The sequence below is a fragment of the Lepisosteus oculatus genome, chromosome 7 (assembly GCF_040954835.1).
Source record: "Lepisosteus oculatus isolate fLepOcu1 chromosome 7, fLepOcu1.hap2, whole genome shotgun sequence".
Classification (NCBI taxonomy): Eukaryota; Metazoa; Chordata; class Actinopteri; order Semionotiformes; family Lepisosteidae; genus Lepisosteus; species Lepisosteus oculatus.
Genome location: NC_090702.1, coordinates 52,033,518 through 52,047,136, shown reverse-complemented (window position 1 = coordinate 52,047,136; position 13,619 = coordinate 52,033,518). Strand labels below are relative to the sequence as shown.

The 13,619-nt window shown below is 41.7% G+C and overlaps 1 protein-coding gene across 3 annotated transcripts in view; it reads left to right on the top strand.

Moving 5' to 3' along the window:
- Window positions 1–13,619, top strand: part of itpr2 (inositol 1,4,5-trisphosphate receptor, type 2) — a 160,575-nt gene that overhangs the window by 96,635 nt on the left and 50,321 nt on the right. For 2 of the 3 annotated variants that reach the window (XM_069192742.1, XM_069192744.1), the window contains 6 exons: window positions 8,979–9,093; window positions 9,303–9,359; window positions 11,218–11,405; window positions 11,572–11,755; window positions 12,520–12,776; window positions 13,201–13,401. In XM_069192742.1, coding sequence (XP_069048843.1) covers window positions 8,979–9,093; window positions 9,303–9,359; window positions 11,218–11,405; window positions 11,572–11,755; window positions 12,520–12,776; window positions 13,201–13,401 — 1,002 coding nt within the window. The remainder of the gene's footprint in view (window positions 1–8,978; window positions 9,094–9,302; window positions 9,360–11,217; window positions 11,406–11,571; window positions 11,756–12,519; window positions 12,777–13,200; window positions 13,402–13,619) is intronic. The other variant, XM_069192743.1, reaches the window with a different exon arrangement.

Sequence of the window (13,619 nt, the reverse complement as noted above, 5' to 3'; positions counted from 1 at the left end):
CACCATTTGTAAAGTAAATCAAGTACCTCCTGCAAACAAAAGCAACAAGAAATTGTCTAAGGACTTTCAAACATCTTGGAATGAATGTACTATTCTGACATCACAAAATCATGGGCAGGATTGTTTGAAGAACGGATTTTACAGCACGGTTTCATTCTGCACAGTTGAAGGATGAATACCTTTAAAATGAATACGGAAACTCATGACTGTTTTTTCAATCTCACTTTATTAGCAAGCTACCTAGCGTTTCAGATTTCTAGTCCTCACCAGAATATTCATGCTCTCATGAAGGTCATAAGACTAAAACATAAGTTACCGTGAAAAAAAAAAACGCAACCAAACAGAAAAACAAAACGGAAACATACTGCTTTTGAGCCTGGCACATGATCATGTGGGTGATGTTCAGGCTTGGGTCTGGTACATCAGCGGTTGCACTTATAAATGTAAGCTTGCAGTGGGTGTGTAAAAAAAAAAATGCTTTAGAAATTAAATCACCTGACACTGCATTGAAGAAACGTGTGTTTTTCACGCAGTTCATGCTTATTTCATCCACCCAACCTGTTCCAGTTTGGTTTCCTGGTAAGGGTCACAGCTTCATGGTTATTTTGTTAATAAAATGATTTGCCTTACTAGATTCAGCTGCGTTTAGAGTGGATATGTATTTTTTAAAGAGGTATTATATGCATGTTGTATTCGTTGCCTACACATGAGAAGAGAGCTGTGTATAGGGAATTAGAGAAGATGGATGGAAGAAACATCATCCTCACTCTAGTGTTTACGAAGTATAATCACAAGATCAAATTTGAAGCTGCAGGTGCAGCAGAGAAAAATTATGTCCCTTCAAAGGAAGATTCTAATCTTTGTATTACTTTCTTATCTATTACAGTGCATTTCTGATAAGAACCCCATCTAGCCCCACAATGTCATGAAATGTCTTGATCTGCACACCTTTAAAGTTGAGCTCACACCTAGTTTTGAAGGTGTAGATTTAAGATCCAAGGAGGTAGTGATTTTGCTTGTAAATCACACAATAAATCGCTGAGAAAAGTAGGGCTTCCTTCCAGAAAGTTTTGGATTAATAGGACATCTTTAATGTCCAGAATGCCCTTGAATACTAGTAATTATTATAATAATTGCTTACACTTACTGTATATAGTACTTTTCTGGACACTCAAAGCGCTTTACAGGTAATGGGGATCCCCTCCACCACCACCAGTGTGCAGCCATAGTGCGCCAGAATGCTCACCACACATCAGCTATCAGTGGGGAGGAGAACAGTGTAATGAAGCAAATTAATCGATGGGGATTATTAGGAGGCCATGATTGGTAAGGGCCAACGGGAAATTTGGCCAGGACGCCGGGGTTGCACCCCTACTCTTTTCAAGAGACATCCTGGGAATTTTAATGACCACAGAGATGCAGGACCTCGGTTTTACATCTCATCCGAAGGATGGCGCCTTTTTACAGTATAGTATCCCCTTCACTATACTGGGGCATTAGGACCCACATGGACCGCAGGGTGAGCGCCCCCTGCTGGCCCCACTAACACCTCTTCCAGCAGCAACCTTAGTTTTTCCCAGGAGGTCTCCCATCCAGGTACTGACCAGGCTCCCACCTGCTGAGCTTCAGTGGTGAGTTGCAGGGTGATATGGCAGCTGTTATGACTCGTGTAGAGACGCAGGAGCATCCAAGGCTTTTTGAATGCTCAGCTCTTTTCTGACATACTGTAACCACAGAACATTTAATGTGTTTTTTTTGTTTTGCTCACAGAAGTAACTCTTTAGATTCATCTTGAGATTTTTACTGCTCTGGAGCTACATGCTGTAGCTGTTAATTGTTGATAACATTTATATCAGGAGAATGTGTCAAAAATTCAAAAGGCTTTGTCACATCTCAGGAATTTAATTTATTGATAGATATATTGCAGTAAATGTCAGTGAAAACTAAAGAAAAAATGCTAATGTTATCAAGGGTGTTCAAACCCGTGAACTCAATATTTAATGAAAGCAACTTTAGTGGCAATTACAGTACAGCTACAGCTCTATTTAGAGAAAGTTTCTGCCAGTTTTGCACACCAAATTGGTGCAGCGTTTGCCCATTCTTTTTGGTAGGTTAGCTCGAGCTCTCTCAAGTTGCTTGGGGTCACTCGTGGACTAAAGATTTCTAGTATATCCTCAGATTCTTCAGCCACTCAGGAGAATTAACTTTTATTAAACCATTCCAGCTTATCCCTAACATGCCTTGATAGTTCCTTATTCTTCATGGTTGAGTCTGTTTGAAATTGGAAAATCACTACCTGACCAAGAAAGGCTTAGAAAGACACATGTTTATCCTGAAATCACAAGAACCACTATTTATTGCACACTTGCTAGAGGACACCCCGCAAATTATCTGATTCGTTAAGGTAATTTTGTAAAATAATATAGGCTGCCACTGCAAAGGTTTTGAATATGGTTTAATATTTTATTACGTATTTTTATTTCTACATTATAATCGTATTTGCTTGCCTCTTTGTGTGGAGTATGATGTAACAAATCTTAATTGCTGGTGTCATGACTGCAAGCTTTAAAGTGACAAAATATGAAAACTGTGTAAGGCACCGTATTATTTATATGCAAGTGTAGGTACTTAAACTTTGACTGTCGGGTGCTGGATGGACCTTTCATCGAGGTGGCAGATTTCCTCAGAGAACGGTGTTTTATGGCTTTTGAGCGAATGCTTTTTCTTTACATCTCAGCCTCACCCCTAACCTGTCACACTCTTAATTGCACCACGTTTAGTCAATCTGTAACTGCGCATTTGGCTGTCATGCAGGTGCTAACAGTTAGTCACAATCCGTGGTGCTCTGCCAGATGAGGATCAAGTGATGATGTTATCATGTGAGTTGACATCACTCAGCGAAGGCTTAGATCAGGAAGGAGGGTTGAGACTGTCCGGCTACTTCTGGTTGCTGAACTGGCGCCTCCAGTTCAATTAAGCCTAAAAATAAATTAAGCCTCCGTTTTCTTTCATTCATTTGGAATGTATGTTCTATAGAGTGTAATAGGATATGTGGCATGTCATGTAGAGAGCAGTTTTGCGTCTTCAAATGCGACGAATGTGTGTTAGAAAATAAATGGGGATTGGTGGGAAAAAAAGAGAGTCCTCTTTGGCCTAAAACTCTCATGACCACCAGGGGGAAGAGAGAATTTTATTGCAAACACAGTCTCTACTCTGCTGTTTGTCCACGTAACATGATGCATGCTGTTCCCACAAGGGTCTAGAATATGAATGCTGGACGTTTCCTGATTCCTCTTGCCTTACTTTTTCAGCATGGTGTTTGTGGTGGCAGAATTGCAACGCGCTGTCTGTAGCAGATTGCCAATGGTTGTCTTTTTCTTCAGTATGCCAGCGACGAGAGTTCAGGTTTGGTGGTCTAGTATAAGTGGCATCTGAAATGGTTTTCCCCTCAACTCTTATATAACTCAAATATGTGATTCTGGCTCTTTTGACCTTGGGTTAAGCAAAACTCATGTCATGGTAGAACTGAGCTCCATGGTACCCCTGTTTGTGCTGTGTGCTATTTTAAAGTGCTGTTTTATGCGTGAAAATGATGTCATTGGCAGGCTGAGGGTGGTGTTTTGAGAAATTCCTTACTTCTCGGTGTTGTACAGATGTTTCTGTTTAGGATAGACAGCTTGGAAAATGGCAGCTGTGATCACTACGATCCTTGAAGAACAACCTTCCAAGAAGTCAAAGTAAATAGAAGGTGCTTTGAAGTATGTTCAAAGCCTTTCATTTTAGATAGTTGAGTACTTCTTTATCATTATATGGATCACAGATTTATTTAGTCTGATAGTCTTTGTAAAATTAGTGGTCTTGTCTGTTCTCAGAAGATAAGCAAGGTAGGGCCTTGCCCATAGACTGTAGGTAGAGGGATCCTCCAAGGAAAACCAGCTTGCTGGAGCAAGTAGTGCTGGTGGACAAGCATGAAAGACTTTTTTCTGTTTGCATCATTATTTCCAAACTGGTGCCCAAGTATGGTAACAAGGGGCACTGTGTTGCAGGTGACTCTGTACTTTGAATAGAACGGCAAACTGTCTGTAAACAAATCCAGGGTCCTCGGTCATTAAAGACACAATGGCACTGCTTGTACAGTAGGAGTAGGGTGTGAACCATGGTGTCCTGGTTCATTTTTTTATTGATTAATTTTTTCAATGACCATTTTGGGCTCCTTTAATCTGGCCCTCTCAAACGCCCCCCCCCCCCAACGCTGAAGCAGTTTCTCACTTCTCTGTCTGATGTGGTGCTCTGTCAGCCATGCGACACCCAAGTGGGTGACAGTGGTGGATGAAGGGGGTTCTATAAAGATGCAAGGAATTATTATCTTGCAAAAATCGAGTTAAGATGAGGATGTTTCAAAACGTCAGAGGGAAAAGGAATGTGGTCATTTTTGGCTTTGCTTTATCTCTATATTTGTCATCTTATTCCTTGAAATGTTAAAATTTTCAAAGATTATGCCACTGAAATAATTTTGCGATACTAAGACACTAAACATTTCGCAGCACTACTTTTCGGTTTTGGTTTATTTAATATAGCTGTGCCTCCAGCTAGGCAGCCTCATAGCTATTCAGAAGCTGTAGCGTTTTGCCAAGAAGGTATAGCATTAGAGATGCCGCAAGGGGAAAAAATAGCAATACAAATGAATAGCTCCTTGGCAGGCAGTGTTGTAGAAAACATGCTGGATTGTGGTTCACAAAGCACAAACAAAGTAGCACTTGCTGTAGAACATAAGAAATGTTATAAACAAGAAGAGAGCCTTCTGCAGAATTAAATTCTTTGTTCACTGTTTCTCCTTTGTACCAAAAATGAGGTATGAGGAAAGGAGGAAGTGCATGAATGCCAAAATTATAAAGCTGTGATTTGAATGAAGGAATAGCTACATTAGGAATATTGTTCATCTCTTTTTGTCACTGCCATTTTGTCTTCTAAAGTATTTTGAGATATCATGATGGGAAAAACCACCATCATTTTATTCCCATCTTTTATGTACAATAGTTGCAATGTATTGGTTTGGGAGACTCCCCACAATTTTAGTTCTATTCAAATTGTCCTTGTCCACCCCAATTAGTTCACTAATGCAACCACAGATAAGGGTTTTGCAGATAAGCTCAGACGAGCTGAGACAAGTTCAGTTTTCCTTGTCCTCCTAGCCAGGCCCGCAGCCCTCTAACTGAACTGCTGACGTATCTGAAATCTGTCTGCCTCACAGTCTATTGGTATTAATAGATTCATTTTACAATATGAGTGTTCTCTTCTCTTGCTTACTATGCTTTTCTATAGTGAATCCATTGCCGTGTGTGTTACTGGGATATGTTGTGACTTTAATCATTTTTTTTCTGAACTAAGCGCCAGTGAAGCTTCATCATTCCCTCGGCTGGGTTGCCCTGTCACCCATCACTATCATCTCCTCAATAAACACTCTTTTGCACTTTCACTTCGAAATTGGAGTTCATCAGTTGCTACTGAAATATACTGAGCGTGAAAAGAAACTTGAATTGATCATTGCAGACTGGCTGTGATGCACTCAGGGAAACGTGCATGAGCATTAAATCACTTCATCAGTCAGGGAGCTGAATGCGCACAGGTTGTGTAAACCCGGTGAATGTCAAAGCCTGTCAGAAAAAAAAACACAGAATGGAGCTAATACACCCCGCTTATCAAGGGGATAAGGCTTTTGTGCCGTTGCTATGTTCAAAACTGGAATATGTCAGCATTTCACCTTTCGCCATCTGAGGGTTTCAGTTACAAAAGTCTAGCCAGGCAAGGCGTTGCAGCTCAGTCCATTTGGTCAGTGGCTGGATACATTTTTTATTCTTACACGAAATACTGCCATTTACACTTTTCAGTTTAGAAAACTGCTATCACTGTACTTGACAGTTTTCACTTGAGTTTTCAGAAGCCATTATTTAGCAACGCTTCACCTTGCTAAGGCCAATGGAGAGGCCCAAAGCACGATGGTCTACAGACGTGGCATTAGAGATCCTGGCTTGTAGTGATTGATGGCAGCCTGGCTGCACAGTGCTACACTGACTTGCTCACCTCACTCGCTGGCATTGATCATGGCAGAACATTCACCAGCAGCCATATCACCTGCCAACTCACCCCTGGCAGCCCACTGGAGCTCAGCAGGTGTGAGCCTGGTCAGTACCTGGATGGGAGACCTCCTGGGAAAAACTAAGGTTGCTGCTGGAAGAGGTGTTAGTGGGGCCAGCAGGGGGCGCTCACCCTGTGGTCCGTGTGGGTCCTAATGCCTCAGTATAGTGGCGGGGAAGGCGCCGTCCTTCAGGTGAGACGTAAAAACCGAGGTCCTGACTCTCTGTGGTCATTCGAAATCCCAGGGTGTATCTCAAGAAGAGTAGGGGTGTAACCCAGGTGTCCTGGCCAAAATTTCCCATTGGCCCTTACCAATCATGGCTTCCTAATAATCTCCATCTATGAAATGGCTTCATTACTCTGCTCTCCTCCCCACTGAGGTGAGTGTTCTGGCACACTATGGCTGCACACTGGTGGCGGTGGAAGGGATCCCCATTACCTGTAAAAGTGCTTTGAATGGAGGGTCCAGAAAAGCGCTATATAAGTGTAAGCAATTATTATTATCATTTTTATTATTATTATTCCAGCAAGACGAGGGTCATCCATATTCTGCTCATGTTATGGCGGCTTTCTTTCATGCGACGGTTATGCCATAAATTCTGTACTTTCCAGAACTGTTCCCCATTGGGGAAATGTTTGAAATCTGGGGCTCAGAGAATATCGAAAAGACACATCCTCGTCCAGATGACAAAAGAGGAATGAGGCGAAATCTCCCAAGCCAGCGTTGTTTACCTGGTGCACAGCACGTGTTGCAGATGTGCACGGCGCATGGAGCCTGTCTAAACCCTGTGTTGATAATCCTGTGGATAGATAATGTGAATTAGCATAATAAAATTACCTGTCCTGTCTCTTCAATAAAATATTAGTGCACCTGCTATGAAAAATAACTCATTCTCCTCGTAAGAACTTGTTGATTTTGCTTATGACATAAAGGACAGGTTATTTTTCTGCTGCTCCGTATTTGCTCAGCTTTGCATATTTTTTGGGGGTTTAGCTTAACTTGCCTTTTTTGCTTCTAGACACCTGTTGTTTTCAGAGCTCAAAGTTTCAGGAGCGATCAGCTTTGAGGCAGTGCAGAAATGACTTCACTGGATATTGAGGTAGTGAATAGAAGCCAAAGTCAGATTAACTGTGTTCCATCTTAAAATAGACCAAAATTAGAATATTTATGCGTTAAGAAGAAGTGCAGTTTATTCCATGGACTTCAGGACTTCGTGTTAGGCAATCCAGCATGTGAGCAGCACCATGATTTGTGAAGTAACTCTGGATGTTGCTTGTTTGAATTCAAGCTCTCTGTTACGGGCCGAACACCCAACAGCAGTCAAGAAGTTTAACTGTCCCTGTGCCTTAATGCCCTTTATTTAGTAAACAGAAACCAGGTCATAAGATCAGAGATAAAAATGGGCATGCGGTGTGAACAAAGCTTCACCGGCGGTTTCTCAGAGGTCCTTTTGGCTTACCGTCTGGCCACTGGAATAGCTGGTCCCCTGCTCGCACGTCTGCAGCTCTTGGCCTGGATCTGGGGCTTCCTTGGGAACCCATGCTCTCTGTGAAACAGAGCTTTGCACTGAGCTCCCAGGCGGGCTGGATGCACCCTCTCACCGCCTACCTCCCACGTCTTCCGAGGAGACTCAGTGCATTGAATAAGGGGGCAGCTCAGCTGTCAGGGATCTGGGAGCATAATAACTGATAGCTGGCACCTCTTAGGCAGGCCCTCACTCTGGAACCCCGTCACACTTAGATTCGCTGACCGCAGCCTGCTGGCCAGGAGCTTCCAGTGTCTATGTTGACATGGCTTGGTAGACAAGGGCAGTGGACCCCTGGAGGTTCTGGACCGCGACTGCAGCTGTTTCCATTCTTCAGTGGCCACATACAGTCTGCTGTTCGTCTCCCCGGATCACAGATTGAAAAAACCACGTACCGTAGCACAGGAACAGGCAACACACCTTGCCTTTGAGGAAATGCATACCGTATTTAGCATCTTGTCTCCCGAGACAACATTGCTTTGCCACAGGAAAACATGAGGAGTGGCAGTGGGAGTGTAGAAGGGGATCAGATTGCAGAGAAATTGCAAAACACCTGCAAATAACATTCTGATGGCATAGTTTAGAAGCTGATGCATTATTAATGGCACAAGGAACAGAACACTTACAGGTCTTAGGCAGGCAAAGGTAATTAAATATACTGTATTGTGGGGCAATTATCTTTTCTTGTAGCCCTTTAACAGCAAATGAGGGAGCAATTTTCATGGACAAGTTGAGAAACATTTTGTTTTTTCTGTGAACAAAGGTTTGAAAAATTGAACACCTTCTTAAAACCAGAATTAAAACCAGACAAATGCATTTTGTAAGAGACGGGATTTTCTGTTGTATATTTGCTGAGATATAAGAACAGAAACTCTTCAGAATGGGAAGCCCCATAATATCCCACTGGCAACTAACTAGACTATCTACAGTCCCTGGGGTTCAAAAGTCAGAATAAAAAGACTGCAATTTCCACAAAATAGAATCTGTGTAATATGTGCATGAGCTATTCTTTTTTCTATTCAAGTCGTTGAAATTTGTTCCAAGATGTGAATTGATGTGCTGTAATTTTGCATGATTTTGGTTTAGCTGGAAAAACTGCGAGTAATATGTAGCTATGAAGTTATCTAATATTTACAGCTTTAAGAAGTTCTCATTTTAAGATCACGAGCAACCAACATTTAAGAATGATTTATATTATCCGTTATTTGCTTCATGTAATTTCTAGGTTGCCATGAAAGAGTTGTTCTTACCATGAAAAGGGGAAAATATACACAAAAATGTAAGTGTATGATTAATGCTGTTCTTCTTATTTTTAAGGGCAATATATTGAGGAAAATTCTTCTAACTCGTTACTTTCGCAATACAAGAATTCTGTCAAAATCAAGTGATATCAGCAGTTCATCAGCAAATTACTCTAAAACGTCTTCTGGAGGTAGGTATTAAATGATTTAAAGCAGAAATAAAAAGAACACTCAAATGATTTTTCTAATCCAAATTAAAATGTATTTATATTGGTTGCCAAAGGCACTCCCTCTGACTCCACTAAAATTACCCTCTGACAGTGTCCTGTACATTAAACACCAATATAACCTGTCTCTTTATCTTCTTTATCACCTATTCCCACCTGGCTGAAACCAAAAGAAAACAGATCAAACTCCAAAAAATGTGCAAACTTACCAGCAACAAGCGGTCACCTCTGTAAGTGTTTGATGAATAGTTAAATAAACACTATTTTGTTGAATTGCTTCTTATTCTGTTGGGTTTGGGATTTCTGGAATGTGAGTTCTGGGAACTACCAGCCTGTACCCTCTCCCCTCTTCCCTCACTGCTTCTGTAATGTCTCTGTGTCCGGTGCCATGCCAAGCCAATTAAAAAATGGCTTCTTGAAATACTTGATGTGAAATTATAGAGCCTGTTTTTGGACTGCAAGATGAAGCGCTGAGAAAGGCAGCTGGAGTCTGGTCTCAAGTCTCTAACCTAACCTAAGTATGGAAACCAAGGTATCTGGAAGAAATTGGTGAACCTTGACCAAAATGTAAATGTTTTTGGTTAATATTCATGTGAATTGTTTAGTGACATAAACTGCAAGTGAAGTGGTCTGATGTAGATAGAGCTCAGAGGGTCTGGCTTTAAGGGTTAGGACTGGAGGATTCAGTGCCTACAAAAATTATTCACCGCCCTTGGACTTTTTCACATTTTATTGTGTTACAGCATGGAACCATGATGGATTTAACTGAGAATTTTCATCAACACAAAGTACTCTATAATGTCAAAGTGAAAACAAAATCCAGACATTTTACTAAATTAATTAAAAATAAAAAACAGAATATAATTGAATACATAAGTATTCATCCCCTTGCTTTGACACGCCTAAATTACCTCTGAAGTAACCAACTCTCTTCTCCAAGTCACAGAATTACTTGACTGGAGTCCACCTGTGTGCAGCTGAGGTGTTTCACATGATTTCAGAATAAATACATCTGTGTCTGGGAGCTTCCTCACTTAGTGCATTTACAAGGAAACACTACACCATGAAGACCAAGGAACATTCCAAGCAGATCCGAGACAAGGTTCTTGAAAAATATCAGTTAGGACAAAGATATAAGAAGGCATTGAATATACCTCGAAGCACAGTGAAGTCCATCATTAAAAAGGTGAGAAAATATGGAAAAAACTGTGAATCTGCCCAGAACTGTCCGTCCTCCAAAACCGAGTGTCCGGCCAAGAAGAGCCGTAGTAAGGGAGTCCACCAGGAAGCCTACGGCAACTCTGAAGGAGTTACAGTCCTCCATGACAGAGATGGGAGAAACTGTGTGAGACAACAATAGCACGCACACTTCATAAATCTGGCTTGTATGGAAGAGTGGCAAGAAGAAAACCTGTTGAAAAAAACTCATATCACATCTCAGCTGGAGTTTGCCCAAAGGCATGTGAGAGACTCAACAATTTGGAGGAAGATTCTATGGTCTGATGAAACCAAAATTGAACTTTGGCGCAAACCTAACACAGCACATCACACTGAGAGCACCATCTCCACAGTGAAGCATGGTGGTGGCAGCATCATGCTTTGGGGATGCCAACATTGGAAACATGACGCAATTTATTTGTATTTTAACATAAACATAATTTTATAGCAGAAATGTGTTCTATCAAAATTGAGAAGACCTCTGGCAACAGAACAGCATGGGCCGAAGGAGGCCCATCTGTACACCAAGGATTTGTGGGAGTCTGGAACAAGCTCAAGAAATGGCTGGATGAGATCTGGGATCAATTAAACTAACTACCAATATTGGGTTCGGTGGGGCTGATTTGCCTCCTGTTTGTAACCTTTCTTAAAGTTGGTGAAAGCCAGCACTGGCAATACTATTCCTGAAGAATCAGCCTGCTGCTCTTCATGTTCTAAGGACACTTCCTAAGGGAGTTGAGCCTGTGTAAAATGAATCCAGTATAACTTTAGAGGCGGTAAAATTGCTCACAGGGTTCCCCTTTTCACCACAGAACACTTAATCCGTTTCATGTATTTTCTTATTGTTGTTTCTTTGCCTTTTTTCTGGAGGTGGATCATCTACACAAGATTCAGACAAATCTGGAACCTGCATGACTGATATTCAGTGCCTGTTAGACAATGTTGGAGCTACTGAGATGGTGATAGACCTGATTGTTAATACCAAAAATGATAGAATCTTCCAGGAGAGTATTTTACTGGGGATTGCTTTATTGAAAGGCGGAAATACTCAAATACAGGTATGATGTATGATTGGTTTTTGCACAATGTGTCTTTGTATTCCTAGTTTCCCTTAGTACTGTCTGCATAAGATTGGCAAATAAACAGTAATTGAAAAAATATTTCTGTACATGCAAGCTACTTTCTGAGGCTGTGCTCATGAAGCAACATTTGTTTTTTTTCTAGAATTCATTTTACCATCAGCTTCGTGAGCAGAAAAAGTCAGAGAAGTTCTTCAAAGTCTTTTATGATCGCATGAAACTGGCACAGCAAGAGATCCGATCCACAGTTTCGGTGAACACCTATGATCTAACCTGCAAGAAGAGGGATGATGAAGGAGATGTAACAGCAACCAGGCAGAAGCAAACAGGTCAGTCCAACTTATCAGTGTCTGAACTGCCTAGCAACTGGATTCCGTTACCTCTGAAGGTCAACATCTTTTTGACTGTTTTACTAAACACAGTAGAAAAAAAGTCAAATATTTTGTTTATATGCTTGCTATTTTATTGGGTTTTGGTTTTCTGGAAATGTAAACTCTGGGGGCAAACAGGTTCTAATCTCCCTTTCCCCCTAAAAACTAATTAAAAATATGCCTTCCTTAGCTTTTCCATAGTTCATGCCCACTGGAAACATGGCACAGAGGACTTATGGGATATGGTGCAGGGGGATTATGGGATAGTGTTCTGGTATGTTTTAAGGTAACCAATGATGGACAATGTTCAGAAAAAATAAAACTAGCCCCAGTAATAGAGGCTGAAAATGTGAAGGCTGTTTTTGCTGAAAAACGATATTTTTCTTTTGTGATTATATTAAGTAAGATTAAATACATTTAGAAAGTTTGAGGATTTTAAATTAAGCACTAGTAGTAGTGCTTAACTAATTTGTGCAGGGAATGCTTAATAATGCTAACTTAATTTTTCAGCAGAATGAACATCCTATCAATAGTACAGATTATTGATGGGTTAAAAAAAATAATGAGAATCAAAAGATAGATATCAAAATCTGTTTTTTCAGGGGGAAAAAAATACTACTAGTATCCTTCTAGCTGCATTGATATTTTCAAGCTTGTCCATGCCTTATGTCTACGTGGCAGGAAGAGTATAATATGTCCCACACACTTTATAACTTTCACAGGGAAGGAATCCCCTCTGCACCTCAAGGATGAAATGAAAGGGCAGTTAAAGGAGGCCTCCTCTGCCACATCCAAGGCCTACAGCATGTTCCGGAAGGAGATCGACCCAGACATCGATCTGCTCGGCTCGGGGAGCGACGGGCCGGCGGCTGAGGAGGCCGCGCAGGACGAAACGCAGACGAGTCCCGCCATTGTGACCATGGAGCCCATCCTGCGCTTCCTCCAGCTGCTGTGCGAGAACCACAACAGGGAGCTGCAGGTGGGGCCGCACTTTGCCAAAAAGACGTGTTTCTTCAGCACTAACGGTCGTAACAAACCCCAACAACAAACAAAACATTGTGTATTTGGTTGTATCCCTTCCTGTGGCTTTTATGTCTTACGGTTGGTTGTCATGGTTTCTACGGTAGGTCCTCTAATTCTAGTTCTATATGAGCAACCAGTTGGTTACAAATAAAAACGTATGTTTCAACTTCAAAAACAGTTCTTTGATTTCCAGATTACCTTAAACGTATCCACCCGATGCTGATTTCTCTTACCCTGGAAGAAAGAGTATCGCCGTTTATATATCAAAGCTCGGGGACCAGAATCATTTGAGCGCGCTCCTACTGCCCCAGATGGCCTTGCTCTTTCTGTGAGAGGGCCGAGGCCGATCTGACATTTTGTTTTCCCTCTTTATTACCCAGAATTTCCTCAGAAATCAGAACAACAAAACCAACTATAATCTGGTGTGTGAGACCCTGCAGTTCCTGGACTGTATTTGCGGGGGCACCACAGGCGGCCTGGGCCTGCTGGGCCTGTACATCAACGAGAGGAACGTGGACCTGGTCAAGCAGACTCTGGAGACCATCACGGAGTACTGCCAGGGGCCCTGCCATGAGAACCAGGTACCGCCCCGCTCTGCCTTGTTTCACTTCCACTCTGTCAGACTCTTCACGCCTAATTTATCCCTCCTCACTGGTGGCCAATTGTCGTTTAACCTCCAGGTTTCTTCCAGATTTTGAAGGCACAAATGTTTTACTTGCCACAATAATTGGGGACGTTTTAATTGGGGGCAGATCAAGCCCCCAGATCGGGTTCTGCTGTTGCATCCTAATAGAGGAGG